The sequence below is a fragment of the Mercenaria mercenaria genome, chromosome 7 (assembly GCF_021730395.1).
Source record: "Mercenaria mercenaria strain notata chromosome 7, MADL_Memer_1, whole genome shotgun sequence".
Taxonomy (NCBI): domain Eukaryota; kingdom Metazoa; phylum Mollusca; class Bivalvia; order Venerida; family Veneridae; genus Mercenaria; species Mercenaria mercenaria.
Genome location: NC_069367.1, coordinates 41,197,738 through 41,218,279, shown reverse-complemented (window position 1 = coordinate 41,218,279; position 20,542 = coordinate 41,197,738). Strand labels below are relative to the sequence as shown.

At 35.9% G+C, this 20,542-nt stretch overlaps 1 protein-coding gene across 1 annotated transcript; it reads right to left on the bottom strand.

The window, feature by feature from the left end:
- Positions 1-11,898: 11,898 nt before the first annotated feature.
- LOC128558554 (heparan-sulfate 6-O-sulfotransferase 1-like) lies at positions 11,899-19,838 on the bottom strand. The gene is made up of 3 exons (XM_053548203.1): positions 19,185-19,838; positions 14,931-15,969; positions 11,899-12,526 (listed from the first exon to the last, which is right to left on the bottom strand). The coding sequence occupies exons 2-3, from the start codon at positions 15,755-15,757 to the stop codon at positions 11,962-11,964; spliced, it is 1,392 nt and encodes a 463-aa protein (XP_053404178.1). The 5' UTR covers positions 15,758-15,969; positions 19,185-19,838; the 3' UTR covers positions 11,899-11,961.
- Between the last annotated feature and the right edge of the window lie 704 nt (positions 19,839-20,542).

Here is a 20,542-nt window from a genome sequence, read left to right as displayed (position 1 = left end):
CTGGCCAGAGTAGCCAGAGTTCAGCCAGAGCAGCCAAAGTTCAGCCAAAGTTCAGCCATAGTAGGAAGAGTTTCTAGGATTTTAACATGTTCTGGCTACTCTGGTCAGCCAAAGTATCCAGAGTAGCCCGAGTCACCAGGATTCCTTTTGCTCTGGTTACTTTGGCTGGCCAGAGAAGCCAGAGTTCGTAAGATTTTAACATGTTTTTGCAAATCTGGTCAGCCAGAGTAGCCAGAGTAACCAGGTCCCATGTTCACAAAAGTTTTTCAGTCTTAGCTGGATTTGATTATGAAATTTAATAATTGAGCCGTGCCATAAGAAAACAAACATAGTGGCTTTGGGACCAGCATGGATCCAGACCAGGCTGCGCATACGAGCAGTTTTGTCAGCTTCCATGTTGTTTGCTTTTAAAGCGTATTGGACTTTGAGAAACTGTTAGCGAACAGTATGGATCCTAACGCTCAGGCTGGTCTGGATCCATTATGGTCTCAAACCCACTATGTTGGTTTTCTCATGGCACGACTCATATGTCATTTCTATCTAAATAGCATGTTCAGAACTGAATTTTAAGTTAATAACTATCTTCAAGTGGCTATTTAGAGTAGCCAGAGTAGCCAGGACTCTGGTCACTACGGCTGGCCAGAGTTCAGCCAGAGTTTAGCCAGAGTAGCCAGAGTTCAGCCAGAGTAGCCAGTCCTGGTTACTCTGGCTGGCCAGAATATCCAGAGTTCAGCCAGAGTAGCCAGAAACCTGGTTGCTCTGGCTGGCCAGAGTGGCCGAGTAACCAGGATGTCAATTGCTCTGGCTACTTTGGTTAGGCAGAACAGCCAGAATTTCCGAAATGTCCATTGGTTCTAGCTACCTAGGCTAGCCCGAATAGCCAGAGAACATACTGTAATACCTATTGCGAAATGACCCTTTTGGTTCTCTCAGGTTTGATTTTTGAGTGTTTTATATATATGAAGTGATTCATAAAACGGACTTCAAAGAATTGTCTTATCTTTTAGACTGCAGCCAGAGTAGCCAGACGTTCTAGGATTTTAATATGTTCTAGCTAGTCTGGTCAGCCAGAGTAGTCAGAGTGACCATGATTTCATTTGTCTGGCTACTCTGGCTAGCCAGAACAGCCAGAATTTTCGAGATGGCCATTGGTACAAGCTACCCTGCTAATCAGAAATAGCCTAAGAAAATACAGTAAAACCTGTTGCCAGAGTAGCCAGATTAATCAGAGCTCTGGTTACTGTTGCTGACCAGGACAGTCTGTTTAATAATTTTCACATAGTCTGGCTACTCTGGCTGGCCAGAGTAACCAGGAATAACTGAAATGCGCACGGGTTCTGGTTACTCTGGCTGGCCAGAAAAGCCAGAGAAAATACAGACAAACATGTAAACTAGAGCCATTTTTAAAATGTATGACCCTTTTTCATAAAAATCATATTATACATGATTAGGCTGCACTAACTGTTGTATATAATTATAATGTAAATAAAAAGTTAGACCTGTTGCGTTTTGTGTGTGTGGTATATGAAGGCTGAAATTCACAAAGATTAAAGCGGACAGGTCTATATATTTATGGTAGATTGAAAGTCTTTTAAAACACGCCTAAAAATATAAAATAACAACAACAACAACAAGAAAGAAACTGTAAGACGGCATGATTTTCGAACAAAGTTAAGAGTAACACGAAACAGAAAATGACACTTTCCAAAAAAAGAAGTAACAGGATATATGCAAAGGCTGTTTGTTTATATATACTCAGCGTCACTGAAAAGTTACCACCATAATGACCCTTATATTTTAAAAATCGCACTGGACTGTGTTAAAGGTATAACACGACTACATTTTTGACGCAGCTGAGACGTCACTGGTGTAAAGATTTGTCAAATTCGATAAACTCCATTTGAGGCACGGGCTGCACTTGCAAAATGACTTTTTCCAGCAATGTTGACATGTACGAATTTTCTATCGCAAATCATTCATCGCACTTAAAAGTTAGTCGACAGACTAAAAGGAATACGTCAAAAAACCCAGAATATCCTTGCTAAGAATGCCACGTTTAAGGCACGATCAACGCCATCAGGCCATTGGCATGGTTGACGCCGAACTTTCATGTCGCGAAATTGCACGTCGTATATGCTGTTCTCACCTGACAGTCATGAAATGGGTTTAGGAGACATATCAGACAATGGTCTATGAGTAATAAACCGCGCACAGGCCATGAAAAAGTGACGTCGATATTGTATAAAATAGTAAAGAGGTAAATATATATTAGGTGGTAACTTTTCAGTGACGCCGAGTATACATTGTAAATTAATGCTAAGGTAGTGTTTTCTTTTTCTATAATTGTAAGTATACAAAGTAGCCTGCAAGGTCTGTGGCAGAATATATCAGCATTGATATTTGATATTACAGCCCACATCTAATTTATTTTGAACTGGTAGGCACCAGGATTTTGGACGTTTTCGATCCACTACTTTTGAAAATATTTTAACAAAATATTAAATTGACTACTAAGATACAAAAACAAAATTTTGATATTCCTTCAAATTTCTTCAAAAATGACTTTAGTTTCAACGTACCTCAAATCGGGTTGTACAGTTTTCTATAAGCTTATACAATGCATTTCCAAATTCATTGTTCTCAGGACTCTTAATGTAAAACTAAGAAGTCGTAAAAACATTGCGAGTCCGGATATTCAAGGCTATACTATACTAGTAATATGCCTGTATCATGTCAAAAGGTATTTTCGATACAAGTTCTTAGAATATCCTTTAACAGTTTATACACGTCTGGCAACTTATTTATTACACACGATGTCAACCATCCACACGATAGCTACATTTAGGTTGCCCATGGCTAAAACCAAGTTACTAATTGATATATTGCAAATACCATTTTGTATGATGTTGCACCTTTTTGAGAAACCTTCTTTGAATAATTCCGCCTCCATAGCTCAGTGACTAGAGCGTCTGTCATCTAATCCGACCGTCGCGAGTTTGAGCCCTGGCGGAAACGGACATATATGTGCCTGCCATGTTGGGGTCAAAATTACATCATGGCGAATAAAGGCTAAGCCCGGCACGGCACGACGATTAATGGAGCACATTTTTTTAAAAATTTTTGTCAATGTCCAGTTTTGAGCATGCCTTGAAAATAGCGCTGTCATGCAAACAGTACAGATATTTCCCCATAAGTACGATGTTCCGTTTGGACAGTCATGACTTTTTATCTAATACTAAATCGTGATGCACAATGGTACAATGACGAAAACGCGATGGCATGATGATGAAACAACGGTTGTATGATGGTGAAAACACTGGCGCGATGGTGAAATGTCGATGTAATATCGCGTTTTCACCGTCGTGTTTTCGTCATCGTACCATCGTGTTTTCATCATCGTACCATCGCATTGTCACCATCCGGAGGTCATGCGCAGTGGTACAATACATGTTTCAGTAAAATACAGGCTTGATACAATCTCATTTTCACATTGCAGTTTTACAGTTTTATTGAACAGAGCACTTAATATTTTGGAAAACAACAGAATCTAAATGGTAAATTTCTTCTCTCAAAATACATTTAGATACATTCATCTATTGTTGACAAAAAAAAAATGTGTACGGGACTTCGCATTTCTAACTGGAAGGCTATGGTACGATGGTGAAACCACGATGGTACGATGATGATAACGCGATGGCACGATGGTAAAACCACGATGGTACGGTGATGATAACGCGATGGCACGATGGTGAAAACGCGATGATATGGTGGTGAAAACGCGATGGTACGATGTTGAAAACGTGATGGTACGATGATTGAAACGCGATATTACATCGACATCGCAAAATAGCGATTGCAGCATCGTACCATCGCGTTTTTACAATCGTACCATCGTTGTTTCATCAATCGTGTCATCGCGCCATCGCGTTTTCGTCATCGTACCATCGTGCATTGCGGTTTAGTATTAAATAAAAAGTCACGGTTGTCCAAACGGAACGCCGTACGTAACAGTGTGAAAATGGTGAAAAGTCAATTTACATTACTGAACAAAATAATTTAATAGGTAAGACTAAGTCAGATTAAATGATATTTAATAGTTACCATTATATATTGAGTGACCCTCATACACTATACTTGCTCTTGTCACTGTGTGAGGTTTTAAGATCAACTTTTGTCTTGTCTATCAGATTGAGTCAGGCTCTTTGACTGAACTCGGTACTTATTCCATTTTGTATTGTGAAACCTTAAAAATCTTCTCAAGTATCGCAAGACCCAGAGCTTAGGTATTTTGCAAGAAGCATTGGCAAGTACATCTCTTTCAAAATTGTTCAAATCATGGACTTCGGGGTCATATTGGATCTGCCTTGGGGCTATAAGTTTCATATAGAGTAATATATTAAATCCTATAAAAATAGTCTTATTTTCCTTTAGGCCCAGACTATATATATTTTGTATGTAGCATGGCCTAGTGAATGCCTCTCTTAAAATTGAGCAAATCATGTCCCCTGATATCAAAATTGCCCCCGCTTGTGCTAATAAGCTTGCAAAATCTTTCAGGAAAATCTTTTAAAATCTTCTCATAAGAATTGCAATGACAAGAGTAAAGATATTTTACATGTTCAAACCAATACCCCAGTGTCAAAATGGATCCTACATAGAAAAAAACATGATATACTTACATAGCAAACATCTTTCAGAGCCACAAGGGTACTAGTAAGAGCTGAAATAGTTTGCATGTAAATTAGCAAAATTTATAACGGAGTTCTTTCAAACTTGATTGAATCACCACCCCCTGGGCAATATAAGTCTCTCTCTGTGGATTATCAAGTAAACTTTTAATCTTATACAATATAAGTTTAAAATTTCCAGAATACCCAGAATTTAGAGTTGACAATTACAAATTGTGAATTTTTACTATGACTGTCATATCCCACAAAGTCCAGGTAAGCGATTCAGGACCACAAATGTCCTGTACTTTATACTGATATCATAAACAATTTCAGTGAATTCCATATAACTTTGAGTGTAAAAATAAAGAATATTTATTTGAAGGCTTCTTGTTTTGTATTTATTTAACTTCAGTGTTTGCCTTGAAATTGTACCAAATAAATTAACTTGAAGACATAACGATAATATAAAGAAATTGGAGAATAAATTTTTCATACATGCTGACAACAACCAATTCCTGAAATTTGCATATTAAAGTTGTGGAAGTTGACGAAATGTTGACATGTGAACACATACACTTAAAGCGGCTTAATAACGGTATTTCATCTAAACCCTTGGAAAAAGGTAGGTACCTATGGCATGAAATCAAAACGCAAAATGCCATTCAAAAATTGATTGTGGTCACCTTATGCCATCAGACAATCAACATTCCATGTTGTATTAACTCGGTATCACTTGTGTATGTGTATGAAACGATACTCACTGTGTTCGGATAAAACAGTTATAGGACTGCTAAATGATAAGACTATTCTGTGAAGTCCGTTTGATGAAACACTTGATACATGAAACACTAAAAAACCCTGAGGGTACAAAAAAGGGTCATTTCGCAACATGTTAAAGCCTTAGAAACTCTAGCTACTCTGGCAGAAGTCCGTTTTATGAATCACTTGATACATAAAACATGAAAAAAAACAACCCTGAGAGAACCCAAATAGTCAACAATCTTCTCACACCTTTCCAATATAGCTTCCGTTCCAAACATAGCTGTGAGGCTCACCTATTATCCTTTAAAGAAGGAACTTTTGACAATATCCAATCTGGAAACAAACAGGTCTCATTTTAATGGATTTCTAGAAAACTTTCGACAAGATTCTCTATAAAATCGTGAAACTTTGTGTCGATAGAATCTCTCTATCCTGGATTCAATTTCCTTAGTAACCGTTCTCAATCTGTAGTAATTGAAGGCTCACACTCTTTACCAGTTCTTTCAGGAGATTCCTCAAGGTTCAGTGTTGGGTCCTTGTCTCTTTCTTTATTTTATAAATGACCTTCCTGACTCTGTTAAAAGCAGAATACGCTTATTTGCTGATGACACTATTATATACCTCAACATAGACTCGTTAATAGACTCTTACAAAGTTCAAGATGATTTGACAAAATTAGAATAATGGGAACGTAACTGGTCTATGGAATTCAATCCTGATAAATACGAAGTAATAGGAATCTCAAAAAAACAAAAAATATCATCTTACCATATATATTACTTAATCAAGACCTAAAAACTACAGAAAATGCTTCATATCTTAGTGATGTCTTAACTTTGAAACACTTACTGAAATATTACATCTTCAAAAGCTAGTAACACTCTCACATTTATACAAAAATATGTACAATTTTATAACAATAATATTAATAGAAACTGCCTAAAAAACATACGTTCGCCCACAATTAGAATACTGTAACACCATATTGCATCCATTGCAGAAAAAACTTAGTATATGAGATTATTATCATTATTATATTATTATTATTTATTATTTATTACTAATCCAAATTTGTTGAGCGCCCATTTAATATAAATATACGTTCAAGGGCGCTTAACAATTAAACATGTGACATATCGCAGATATGTAGGTAAATCATAAAAACATGGCATATGCAATATTAAAACTGAAAGTGAATGATTTGATTAATAGTTAATTGTACAACATTAATCGGGATGCATGTATTCTTCTATGTTCTAGTGTCTGCCATTAAGTTTCATTGATGTTACGCTGCTTTGGTATGAGTAGCCAGAACATGTTAAAATCCTAATAAAGTCGTGTTACTCTGGCTGAACTCTGGTTACTCTGGCCAGCCAGAGTAATCAGACTTCTGGCTACTCTGGCTGAACTCTGCCTACTCTTGCCAGTCAGAGTAACCAGAGTTCTGGCTTCTCTGGCTACTCTAAATAGCCACTTAAAAATAGTTATTAACTTGAAATTCAGAAATTTAGAAAGAAATAACATACTAAGTTTCAAGATCGAATTCAGCTAAGACTGAAAATGTTTTGCGAACACGGGACCTGATTACTCTGGCTACTCTTGCTGACCAGAGTAGCCAGAACATGTTAAAACCCTAGAAACTCTGGCTAGCCAGAGTAACCAGAGCTACTTTAATTAACCACTTGAAAATAGTTATTAACTTGAAATTCAGTTTTAAATACGCTATTTAGATAGAAATGACATATTAAGTTTCATAATTAAACTTAGCTAAGACTGAAAATACATGGTACCTGGTTACTCTGGCTACACTGGCTAGTCTGGCTGATCAGAGTAGCCAGAACATGTTAAAATCCTAGAAACTCTAGCTTCTCTGGCTGAGAAACAGCCAGAGTGACCAGAGCAAATGATATCCTGATGACTCGGGCTACTGTTGCTACTTTGGCTGAACAGAGTAGCCAGAACATGTTAAAAATCTAGAAACTCTGCCTACTCTGGTTGAATTATGGCTACTCTGGCCAGCCAGAGTAACCAGAGTTCTGGATACTGGATGAACTCTTGCTTAACTCTGGCTACTCTGGCCAGCCAGAGTAACTAACCAGAGTTCTGGCTACTCCAGCTGAACTCTGGCTACTCTGGCTAGCCAGAGTAACCAGAATTATGGCTACTCTGACTGAACTCTGACTACTCTGGCCAGCCAGAGTAACCTGAGTTATGACTTCTCTGGCTGAACTCTGGCTGAACTCTGGCTGAACTCTGGCTACTCTGGCCAGCCAGAGTAACCAGAGTTATGACTTCTCTGGCTGAACTCTGGCTGAACTCTGGCTACTCTGGCCAGCCAGAGTAACCAGAGTTTTGACTTCTCTGGCTGAACTCTGGCTACTCTGGCTAGCCAGAGTAACCAGAGTTTTGACTTCTCTGGCTACTCTGGCTAAACTCTGGCTGAACTCTGGCTGAACTCTGGCTACTCTGGCTGAACTCTGGCCGAACTCTGGCTGAACTCTGGTTACTCTGGCTACTCTGGCTGCTCTGGCTAATTTCACGCACATCATGACCGAATATGGTTTCAATCTGAATGAAAATGAATATTATAACTAGTTGCATGTACGATATAAAGTTGTGACTGTATTTGTCAGTACCTGTACAAATCAGAATGACGTGTAAATACTAAAGCTGCCAAAGATATGAATCAATGAAATTCCACGACTAGTTGTTAAATGGACAGTTCATTTTGTAACCTGAACATATGCATGCACACATCATTTCATATGTGTTTTACTTTGTGTCTGGGCATTTTTCTTTGTTAAATTAATGCATAACATTATAACGAGATATACAACATATCAACCTTAATCATTATCAGCATAATAATGCAAGTACATACAAAAAGAAACATTGTATTTAACTCTGACTAATGTGCATATTATCTGTAAAGAATATATATATATATATTATTGATATGAAAGCTTGCGTTGAGAGCACCAATTAGATATTTGAGTCATGGCTTATAGGGTAAAATTTCAACGACGTTTAAGCGATCGCCACTTTAAATGAACCGAATGACTTCGGGTGTTCCTGGTTTCAAGTTTCATCTACATGTGTTATATGACATCTATTTATAGTGTGTACTCGTTGTAAAGAGAATAATGGGAGATACGGGTATTGTTTCGCTGAATAGATCTAGCTTAACAGTTTGTTTTGATATTTTATGCAGACTGTCAACAGACAATCAACAGATTTAGTTATAGGACAAAGTTTTGACCTTATGTGATGATGACATTTAAATCAAAATGTAGTTTTTTTTTATATTCGTTCATTGTGTAGAGTTATTTTATTCTGCCAAGGTTGCAGCTGATCCCTCATACACGCACATGTACCAGTGTAGAATAGTTTAATAAAATCAAGGTTTCAAATGAATTATGAATGCACATCTAAGATCTGATGTTCACGTGTGAAACCAAAAAAACAATCTATGAATGATTCGATTGATTTTGATCTAACAGTAAAAATGGATCTGTGAAATTCCCAAAATAATTTATTTTTTACTCTAATACTTCAACAGTTCACTGAAATTTTTTACATAAAACAGTTTCTCCAATTCGATCTAAATTTGTAGCACTTACCAAATATTGTACCAACCATTTCAAGTTCATAAAATAGGTACAAAATTTAACGCTCTATTCAGTCAGTTTAAAATCTTCAAAATATTCGATATATAATTTCTTCACTAATTAATACTAGTTTGGTTACAGCATCTGTTTTACAAGTTGAATTAGAAACGATTGATTGTGGACATGCGACCAATACTTCTTGACTGCGGCACAGAAATCATACATATTGGCTGGGGCCGAGCTGCAATCGTATATGTAAGTACTTTTGCAAGATTATTATATCCCTCTGAACTTTTAAACTTTACCCTGCTAAATTTCTAAAATGGACTGGTCCATCATTCAAATTGAACAGTACCACTGGGGTGCTCACTGAAAATTTACTGACTGAATAGCGAACAGAACAGATCATGACCCATGCAGGTTCATCTTGGTCTGCACTGGTCGCAATGGCAGAGCAGGCAAAAGGTTAAGAATTACTCAGTGAGGTGCTGCAATACCACGAGAAGAGAACCTGAATACGTGGCGTCTCTTATCTAGGTCAGTTAAAATCAAATGAGCCGCGTCATGAGAAAACCAACATAGCGGCTTTGCGACGAGCATGGATCCAGACCAGCCTGCGCATCCGCGCAGTCTGGTCAGGATCCATGCTGTTCGCTAACAGTTTCACTTATTCCAATAGGCTTTGAAAGCGAACAGCATGGATCGAGACCAGACTGCGCGGATGCGCAGGCTGGTCTGGATCCATGCTGGTCGCAAAGCCACTATGTTGGTTTTCTCATGGCACGGCTCAAATAATGTAATGTTCCAAGCCTAAACTAATGAATTATTCAAGTTTCCTTCATACCACCTTTAGGTGAACATTTCTTTATAATACCTCAAATGCATAAAATATGTAACAGGAATATCAGATTACTACGACATTCCACTTCTATGGCACCGGCATATTTCTACGATTATTTTACGTCCGCGTAGACATGGGGATATCAATAGCCAACTACATGTACGCAATATTTGTCAAAGAAAGCAATATAATATTATTTTATTTGCATGCATCTGTCTGTTCAAATACACATTCCATCTTATTATATTAACGCATTGTTTGCATAATCACTAATTCGCATTTTACTTCAAGATCGATTGAAGTCATTAGTTTGCCGATACAATACATTGGAACTTCATTGTATATGAAAAACTCAAAAGAGACGATTGAACAATCTCATGTAGTATTGACCATTTCTCTACGTTATCACGACTTGTGAACTCATGTTTATGTAAAATATTAACAATAAGATCCTGATTGCCTACTGTCGCTCTACCAGAATACCACAACCATCAACCTAGGTTACACAAAGTTTTGACCAGATTTAACATGGTACAAATTGTCTACCAATTTACAAGATTTCCTTTGATCTGGCCGGTGACATTGTTTTAACCAAAAGACCCAGTTTCAAACCTCACCTAGGAATCATCAAGGCAAAGATTTGACCAAGTTTCATAAAAGTGGGTCACAACTTGGTCCTATAGTGTTTAACAAGGTTTTCCTTTGATTGACCGATGAGCTAGTTTTTAAACCACATGAACCCAGATTCAAACTTACCTAGAAATCATCAAGCAAACATTCTGACCAAGTTTCATAAAGTTTGGGTAACAATTATGGCCTATAGCGTTCTGATCTAGTTTTGACTCCACATGACCTAGTTTCAAACTTGACCTAGAAATCATCAAGACAAACATTCTGACTCAGCGAGGTGCTGCAATACCACGAGAAGTGAACCTGAATACGTGGCGTCTCTTATCTAGGTCAGGAAAAATCAAATAATGTAATGTGTTCCAAACCTAAACTAATGAATTATTCAAGTTTCCTTCATAAAACCTTTAGGTGAACATTTCTTTATAATACCTCAGATGCATAAAATATGTAACAGGAATATCAGATTACTAAGACATTCCACTTCTATGGCACCGGCATATATTTCTAAGCTTATTTTACTTCCGCCTGAGACATGGGGATATCAATATAGCCAACTATATGTACGCAATATTTGCAGTGTAAACATGTTTGACCTCATGATTTCATGGAGACAAATATTCTGACCAATTTTCAAGATTTCCCTTTGATCTGGCCTACTGACTTTGGTTTTGACCCCACATGACCCAGTTTCGAACCTGATCTACAGATCATCAAGGCAAATATTCTGACCAAGTTTCATAAAGATTGAGTTAAAACTGTGGCTTCTAGAGTGTTCACAAGCTTTTCCTTTGTTCTAGACTACTGACCTAGTTTTTGGAACCACATAAACCAATTTCAAACTTAGCCTAGAGATCATCAAGATAAACATTCTGACTAAGTTTCATAAATATTGAGTCAAAACTGTGACCTCTAGAGTGTTCACAAGGAAAATGTTGACGGACGACACACGACGGACGACGGATGCCTACGGACGCTGTACAATGACCGTTCACAATACCTCACCTTGAGCACTTCGTGCTCAGGTGAGCTAAAAACAAGGAGTTAGATTTCAGAACATGTCGTTTTTGTTTTTAAATTTTATGACTGCACGTATCAACGGGTCTGTCTCAGAAAAAGCTTTCACCGAATATTAAAAATAGTACGAACTACCCACTTGCTTTCCGATCTCGAGTTACAGATTGCTGGTACTTTATGACAGTTTATGATAAGAATTTAAACTATATTTTTCATTTCAATCATACGGTTAATTTTCTTGTTTGAATACATGAAAAAAATGGCGTTCAATTATTTCAATTTTCACCTGTGTTTTGAACACAACAAAAAGTCTTAGTGGTACAGAGGTGGAGCACTGGACTTTAAATCCATGTGATGGCCTCACAAAGGCAGGTCGGTGTGTGTATTTTATTGATGTACATAGATATGTAATCATAATTAAACAATATAATTCTCGTTACAAGTTACGTAGTCGGCTTTGAAATAAATCTTTCGCAAACAGATATGTATGAATGTCTAGCTCGACCAGTTTGATTAATTTCATAAACTGCTCCTCTGTAATTCGGATCTGAGAGCTACGACCTCGTAAATTCGAACTTCTAACCTTAAACCTCATCTTGAATATATGCGAAAACAACTTATCGGACGCCTCCGTATCTTCCATAAAGCCAAAGTAAGGCATTTGCTGTAAATTTTCCTTCGCTGATTCTGTCCACATCATAGCCCTTTTATAGACTGCTCTTTTATCCAAATAATTTCTGTAACAATCTGATCTATTTAAGTCAGCTAGCATTCGTGTCATTCTGTTAGTTGCTAAATTATGCTGACATGCCATAAAATTGTCTAATGTCACACCTCTCCATGTTTCTGTCACAAAGCAGGGTCTTATATCCGTCCAGTCTGAAAAACCTGGACCACACCCTAATAGCGCGTCCTGCCAGTGTCCGCCGACAACACTCTGGTGGTAAAATTCGCTCATGTATCGGGCAATAGGATCTCGAAGTTGAGTGAAGTAAAAATATCTGAAAATAAAATTTCAAATATTCATCAAAATCCAATTAATCTTTCCGATGGCTGTTTTCATTCCACGGGTATATGGCCTTAGTAAGCACAAACTTGCCATTGTCTAATTCATTAATGGATATTTGTGACTTGTCTCCTGGCTCAATTATGAAACATAGACCTTATACATCGAGTGTAAGAGAGTGAGCTTATACATCTTAGAGTATGCAGTGGTACGTGGACAAGATGTTGAATAACAGAACACAGGTACCTGCAAGTTCATTGTCTCATTTCTGCAACTGAAATAACTAACAATCTTTCAGATGTCACTCTAAACCGAGGTTTTGTGAAAGCAGTGTTGCTTCTATCATGTAAAGTTACCAGAGGAAGTTGCTGGTTTTAAACACTAACTTCTATTCTTGCTTACAGTAGAAATAACACTGAAATTCACCAGTTGCACTACTGGCTAAAGAAGCGGAAAAGGAGACACGAGAGTCAATTACTCAAGTTACTCTCGACAGTAGTTCGAATAAACTTGAAGCTTTAATTACAATCGAGCTAAAATAAATAATTATAAACTCAGTTTTAGTCACAAAAGATACCAAGGAAACAAGTACAATGTTATAACAAACGGCAATAGGAACTATCTACAAAGGGAAAAGAAAACAAACCAAGGTTTAGACTGAAGCAAAAGAGTAACCTCATCAGTAAAAATGGAACCATCCTGTAACACTGTAATAACTCTTTACAACAACATATGCTCTTTTCACTATTGCTGCACATTTCATTACCTCTCATTAACAGACTGAATTAAGTAGCATTTAAGTGATGAGTGATGGCCTCAGTGTTGTCATTTTCTGGTCTCATGGAGTGCAATCATTTTTTATATCTAATAGAATTGTGCTATTAAAGCGTGAGGGGTTTGCAAATTTCATTACCATTCTTGATTAGTCTCGATCAAACTAAGTCTTTATTATTTTGATTGGTTGCGTTCTATGCGTGTAAATGATCTTCTTATAGATTTAAATATCAATTAAACCATCTTTCAAAAGATCATTTTATAGAGTTTATTATTCCATTATTGATTGGTTGATTTATCTAGTCTGTGGTCCTGATTGAGTTCCTTTATTAATAAAATCAGTTAAAGCTTTAACTGGCAGCGATATTAAAACATAAAACTGCTTTGTAATGACATGAAACAAGTGTGACGAGCGTTTGTAACTCTAACATAATGTTTTTCTTAGTTTGATGTCGATTCATCGCCACTTAATTGCCTTGTGATAAATTAAAACGTTAAACAGATGTGTAGTTTACTATAAACCTGTCCATACATATTCGACTTAAAAAATTGTATTTAGTCTTAGGTTGTATTTAAAAAGTTAATTTTTAATAATGGAATACACGAAAGATTCGAATACGCATAAAATATACTTTACTAAATGCTGTAGATTCAATCGAAATCGAAATTTAATTTAAATCGAAAAACTAAATCTAAATTGATCTATTTACATATTTCTAGAGTAATTTATGTTTGTACAGATAACTCGCCAATAGCGGGTCACTATCTATTTGAATCATTCTTTTATGTCTGAAGTTATGATGAAATATTTATACCTGTCTGATTCACCAATAGGGGGTCACTTTTGCCAATAGGGGGTCACCTACTTTATCATATTTTCTATCGATTGAAAAAATAGTCTTTTCTTCTGACAAAACATGCCTGTGACATTAGAAATAAACATTTTAAGATAGAATATAATGAGAAACAGTATGTTTACATTTCAAACAGGAGATATTAAGTAAAGGAAAATAGCACTAGTTTTCACAGTTGTATTTCTAGGCATAATTTGCACAATCTATATCTAAAACTAAAATAAAAATACTGATTCACAGAACCTTATTCATTTATCTAAATTTGCCAGTTCAAACCGGGACAACATCAAATCAACCTTTGATTTGTATTTCTAAGCAGAATGAACAACCTTTTGATTATCTCTGAAATGGGTGATTCTCTATTGGCTGAATGACCGCCCTTTGTTTGATGGCACTTTTTGTCATCGAAGTCAATCTAAAATTCATAATCATATTATTCCTATGAAAGTATGTGTTTCACTCGTCAGTATGATACCAAATTTGTGTGTTCGAAGATTTCAAGAGTGCTTAAATCCACGTCAGGAAACATGGTTGTAAGTTATCTACTCATGGAACTCATTAGATTATGTCTAATAATTGCTATGTGATAAGTGTATATAACTGGATACTTAAACATTGCATACTCTAATATGTTTAAGAGAGATTCACATGTTATTTTCAAGTGACCGGCTATTGACAGTGATTCTTTATTGGCGAGTTGACTGTACATATCAATAGAATGACTAAATGTGAACACCAAGAAACAGACTTTGCTAAATGTGCAAAACAAACCTTCTGTTCCTTGTTCCCCTTTCAGTCAGATCAAGCTGCCCAGGTAAACATCTGTGCAGCTGTGTCCAGTCTGCATGTAATCCACAAGGCCAACCGGAAAATCTGGAACTGTATATCCACACATTACCCTTTGGATTTAAACACGGACACACCTTCTGCTTTTCCGGGCAATTACATTTAAATGGAATTTGTAATCGACTTGCTAATCTTTCATTTAAATGCGTTCCGCCTGTCTTCTGAATATGTAAAAACACCATGACGTCATTATAAATGTCATAATCGTTAATCAGGTTTTCATTCCTGTCAGTCTTGAATTCAGGTTCAAAGGAGTAGCCCGTTCCTGTAAAATAACGTTGAAGAACGTCTTTTGTCCTTCGATGCCAATATGACTGGCTTAGAATTTTTGTCAAAAAATGCTGATCTTCTTTAGCTCTTTTCATTAATTCGGCAATAGTATACGTTCTTGTCCTAGGCACTGGTTTAGGAACATTATTTGACAGTCTTGCAATGTCCTTAGATGTTTTCACACCCCTTTTTGGAGCTTTAACGATATCGTTTGAGGATTTTTGTGTGTCAATCTTCGTTTCCTTAGCAGTTTCTTTTCTCTCATTATGTCTTGTTATATTTAATAGAGGAGAAGCTTCCAATGGACGTCTAGTTACGAGAAAAGTATAATCTGAATGAACCATTTTACACCTTACAGGTGAGTGATGAGGTAAGCACTCTGGACGAAGCTTATTTACACCTATCAACACACAAAACAATGACATTAAACCAAGTAAATAAATTAGAAACTTAAATGACTGGAATGTTCTCCTCTTTCGCATGTTTTGAATACCACGATGTTAGAAAATATCCGCAATATGACAGAGATATCTGTTTATGTTCAAACCAAAATCACACTTTTGTACTTCTGAAACGTCATACCGCTGTTGTAACTAGTTAATTACTTTTAACTAGCGCTTGCAGCTGCTCTTGCGCTTACGATGCTGTGTCTCTTCTCCGATATTTTATACTCGGCTTTATCTTTCTTGTTTATCTGCAGTTAGAAATGATATTTTGAATTATTAGAGCATGTAAGTATATCAATTTGTATGTTTAGTTCTATCTCATCAATCTAAGAGCACATACAGAAAACGACACATTTACCTGTAAGTACAGCATGGAACATAAAAATTTGGAACATATTTTTTTTATTTGACACATATTCTAGTGCAGTAACACGAATGTAGATATTATGTTTATTGACATACAAGTATTTAGGCACACACTGTGTTTGCTGTAGGAACTTGCAAACTTTATATATTTGGTAAAATTTCGTTGTTTCACAGAGATATTCAGACATTAATATACATAAATCAATAACAGACAGAAAACAACAAGAAACAATAAATGATGATTAATTATACCGGGAAGATCATAAATAAATATATCTACTTTCACTATGAGACATGCTGTTTTCTATGAATCCACTACATATATCATATATGAGCCACGCCATGAGAAAATCATCATAGTGGCTTTGCGACCAGCATGGATCCAGACCAGCCTGTGCATCCACGCAGTCTGGTCAGGATCCATGCTATTCGCTTTCAAAGCCTATTGCTATTAGAGAAACTGTTAGCGAACAGCATGGATCCTGACCAGACTGCGCGGATGCGCAGGCTGGTCTGGACCCATGCTGGTCTCAAAACCAATATGTTGATTTTCTCATGGCGCGGCTCATATAATATATGTATACATGCATACAGTCCACAAAGTCCTTGTTCTTTGGGAGATGGCCTCTTCAGTGTATATTCATCGGACTAGACAAGACAATACACTCGAGGTGTAGAATGAAACTTCAAAGCCTGTATGAAATTTTACAGTTATAAAAGACCTGTATTTTTGTTCAAAATTACAGTCATGATTATTTCAAATTTACACCTGTAGATTTCATTATCAACATTGATTTTACAGCTGTAGATTTTAATTTACAGCTGTCAAACGACTGTAAAACAGTTCGAATTATGCAAATGAGATACAGCTGTAAAAAAACCTACAGCTGTAAAAATGAAAAAGTTACAGCTGTAAAGATGAAATAGTAACAGCTGTAAAATGCCTAAAGGTTACAGCTGTAAAAATGCCTCAAAGATACAGCTATAGAAATATTACAGGTGTTGAAAAAGAAGACATTATTTTAAGGGACGAAAGCAGAGGTACAAAAAGTTTTAGGGTGAATTGTAATTTTCTAGGAAAGGTAGCAATTGCTACAAAAATGGCAAAATAAATTATCTTGTAAGTAAATAAACGGCAATGAAATATGTTTACAGTATACCATTTGCAAAATTCAAGAGTAGGATAGTCAAAGTAGATACTGTGCATCAGATATTGTTTTCTTTCTTTGTCATTAAAACATATGACAATTCTGTAATTATTTCACTAAAACTTATCAACTTCTATTATAGTGTCAATAGTTAATGCATGTACATATATATGTCCTTTTATAACTATATTAAATATTAATACAGTTGCACTTACTCTATAATGGTTAGAATTCCAATATTTTAGAAAATGTAGTTTCTTTGTGAACTTCAGTTATATCCCGCCAAATTTAATTAAAGATGGCTGACAGTACTCATGTTTCCCTCCAAACAATTTACAGCTGTAATTTTGAGACATGATCATTTTACAGCTGTAACTTTCAACTGTATTTTTTTACAGCTGTATCTTTTGAGAAATGCATGTTTTACACCTGTAAATTTCAATTGTATTTCTGGTTATTTTCCACTTACAGGTCTTTTACAGGTGTAATTTCAAAATACAGTTCATTTACAGACGTTTTACAGCTGTAAAACAGTTCCTTTTTTTTCGTACAGGTGCCGCAAATTACTACGCCTACTTAGATCAACGGTACACATCTCAATGACCTTTCTTCTCCGAAAACTTAGTATATTTCAATGTGTTATACTTGCTCATGATACTGAGCTGTTTGAACTAAAATCAACTTGTAGTAAAAAAATAATATGTAAATAAATGAAATAACTACGATAGGTCTGCAAGCTCTGCGGCTATATATAATTACATTACATTTAAATGCTTCATCATTATCTTATCAAAATTTGACAGGATAACTTTAGTTTAGTTTTATGACGAAATACAAATATTTGTAAAACCCTTAATGTCGTTTTCATACCAATCTGACTAAAGTACTTGATCTTCTAAACGAAGATCTGAGAACGGCCTATTCACATTCGTCTTCTGTATATTTTGGATTTCCATTATTGCTATTTTTATGTTATCCAATCAGACGACTTGTTCGATTGTCATAGGATAAGAAAAATATGCGGTTATTCCAGGACTCGAACTCGGGACCCCTCGCTTACAAAGCAAGTGGCCTACCGACTGAGCTAACCGGCTATCTGATACATTACGACATAAGAATTGTAAATATCAAAAGTCAATGCTACATGTAGATTTGCAAGATGTTGTAAGCTAGGCTCTGATTGGCTAGAGAAAGAGCCGTCAGAACGAGGCAATGAATAGGTCGTTTTCAGATCCTATGCGTAGCGTAATAGGATATGTACTTTAGTCAGATTGGTTTTCATACTAACACCAAAGGAACAATGTAGTCATATACAAAATGAGGCTACAAGCCCGCGGATTTCTTATATTATGTTTAGAATACAAAACAGACTATCAATGATTCAAGCATTTTCACTTCCTCAATTTTCTAAACTGAACTATTTAAATTACTTCCTCATGCATCACTTGTCCTTTGTATATAAAGTATAAAATTATTTGATATGAATACGCTTTCAAAATCTTTACACGACTGTATTCAATACTGCTTTTCAGTAAAGAGGTTTTAATACAAGCTTAAATAGCTTACTCCTCAATCTTATCACATTAATAAATGTTTGTATGAAATACATATTTGGAAAATTAATATTGTTTAAATCAACACCGCTTTTCAAGGATACTATCTTGCATGTATTATATTGTTAAGTTGATGTTTAAAACGAATGTACATTTTGTACATTCGTGTAATAAAACTGGTTAGTTTAATTATTCTATATTGCTGTAAATATATACATGTACATACAGGAGTTAAGCAATTATGATACAGTAAACGCAATTTGGTTGAGCCCTTAATTCGTACAACATGAGAAATTGGTCTTTGGACAAATTTAGTCAGAGACAACGCATACAATGTACAATATTATTATAAAATATTACAGCTACTATCATTGTTTAAATGTTCAAACAACTCACCTGTTAAACAACAAAAATCCGGAGCAAATACTAAAACATATTCTTCGTATAGCACATAAAGTCACAAGATGCAAATGCAGCATGCGAAACGCGTTTTAGTTATGTTGATTTGACATATCCAATATAACATTTCCGACTTTGGCTACGCAAAAATATTGACAAAATGGTGTAGTATGACTAAACCCAGTTTCTGTTATTAAATATAATACAGATAAAGCTCTTCCCGATTTTGAAATAAAGCACAGATCACAATTGGTTGGACAGTATTTTTACTGCAATGTAAAAAGCAATGGCTTGCTATTCTTAACTCCGAAATTAAAGTCTTAACAGACAAGATATATAATAGTTGATCGATTGCGCGTTGTTAAGAGTGTTTGCGTGACTGTACCCCGTATGTCTTCTATTAATACGGTTTGTTTACACAGTATTAATTACCGTTATACACATTTGTGCAAGCGTTCTACCCATGTAAAGACTCTTACTGTTTAATAAAAAAAAGAGAAATTTAAAGACATATTTCCGAGGTTATATTGTCACTGTATCCATCCATTTGCAAAATCTAACTTTTCCCCTTCACTGACTATTTTTACCGTACCACCGTTTCATGAATAATGAGGTTTATCGACAAAATGGTACGGTTTCTTGGGTGATGAAGGAAGTCATGCAGCTGGCAAATGAAAGACCGATGGTTCTACCCAGATACCCGCTCATACCTGAAATAATGCACGAATCGGCACCTGTGGTCTTCCTCCTCCACCAAAAGCTGGAAAGTCATAATCGTATGACCCTTAATTTTGTCAGTGTGATGTTAAACCCAGCCAAAAAAAATAGACAGACATAAAGGAAATAAGTATCGAATAACCATGCATAGAAGTTGTTTACAAATACTCTAAAGTAGCATACAATTAATCATTGTCAAGGTTTTTATATAGTCTATATATGCATTTTGTATCAAGCTGACATTAAATATACCGAAATAAGGGCAAACGTATCTTTCTAAAAGACGCGAATGGAACGAATGGAAAAGATAACGTTTCTTTAGCTACGACTGACTACACAAATGAAAACAATGTCAGTAAGTTAAAGTGGAATTATATCAAATGTCGACATTCTAAATGATGTGTGATCATGCGTGACTTTTCGGTAAAAAGTTCATGCAATTTTACTCAGTATGAAAAACAAAAACAAAAATATCATTCATGTGCGCGTGTAATAAAATATCATTGGCTGCATCTAGAAAAGGGCAAACATTTTTGCCGGTTAAAATAACCCTCCTAAATTCGTGCAATATCTCTGCTGTTGGCTGTATTTCTCGACTCGCCAGTGAATAAAATGGTTGTTCTTCTTTTCATAGGTGA

Bases quoted from the DNA above. Each gene is read 5' to 3' on its own strand.
- LOC128558554 (XM_053548203.1), bottom strand. From the start codon at position 15,757: ATGCGAAAGAGGAGAACATTCCAGTCATTTAAGTTTCTAATTTATTTA. The intron at 12,527-14,930 runs GTTTGTTTTGCA...TTTTATTTTCAG, and splicing joins AGGGGAACAAGGAACAGAAG to ATATTTTTACTTCACTCAAC.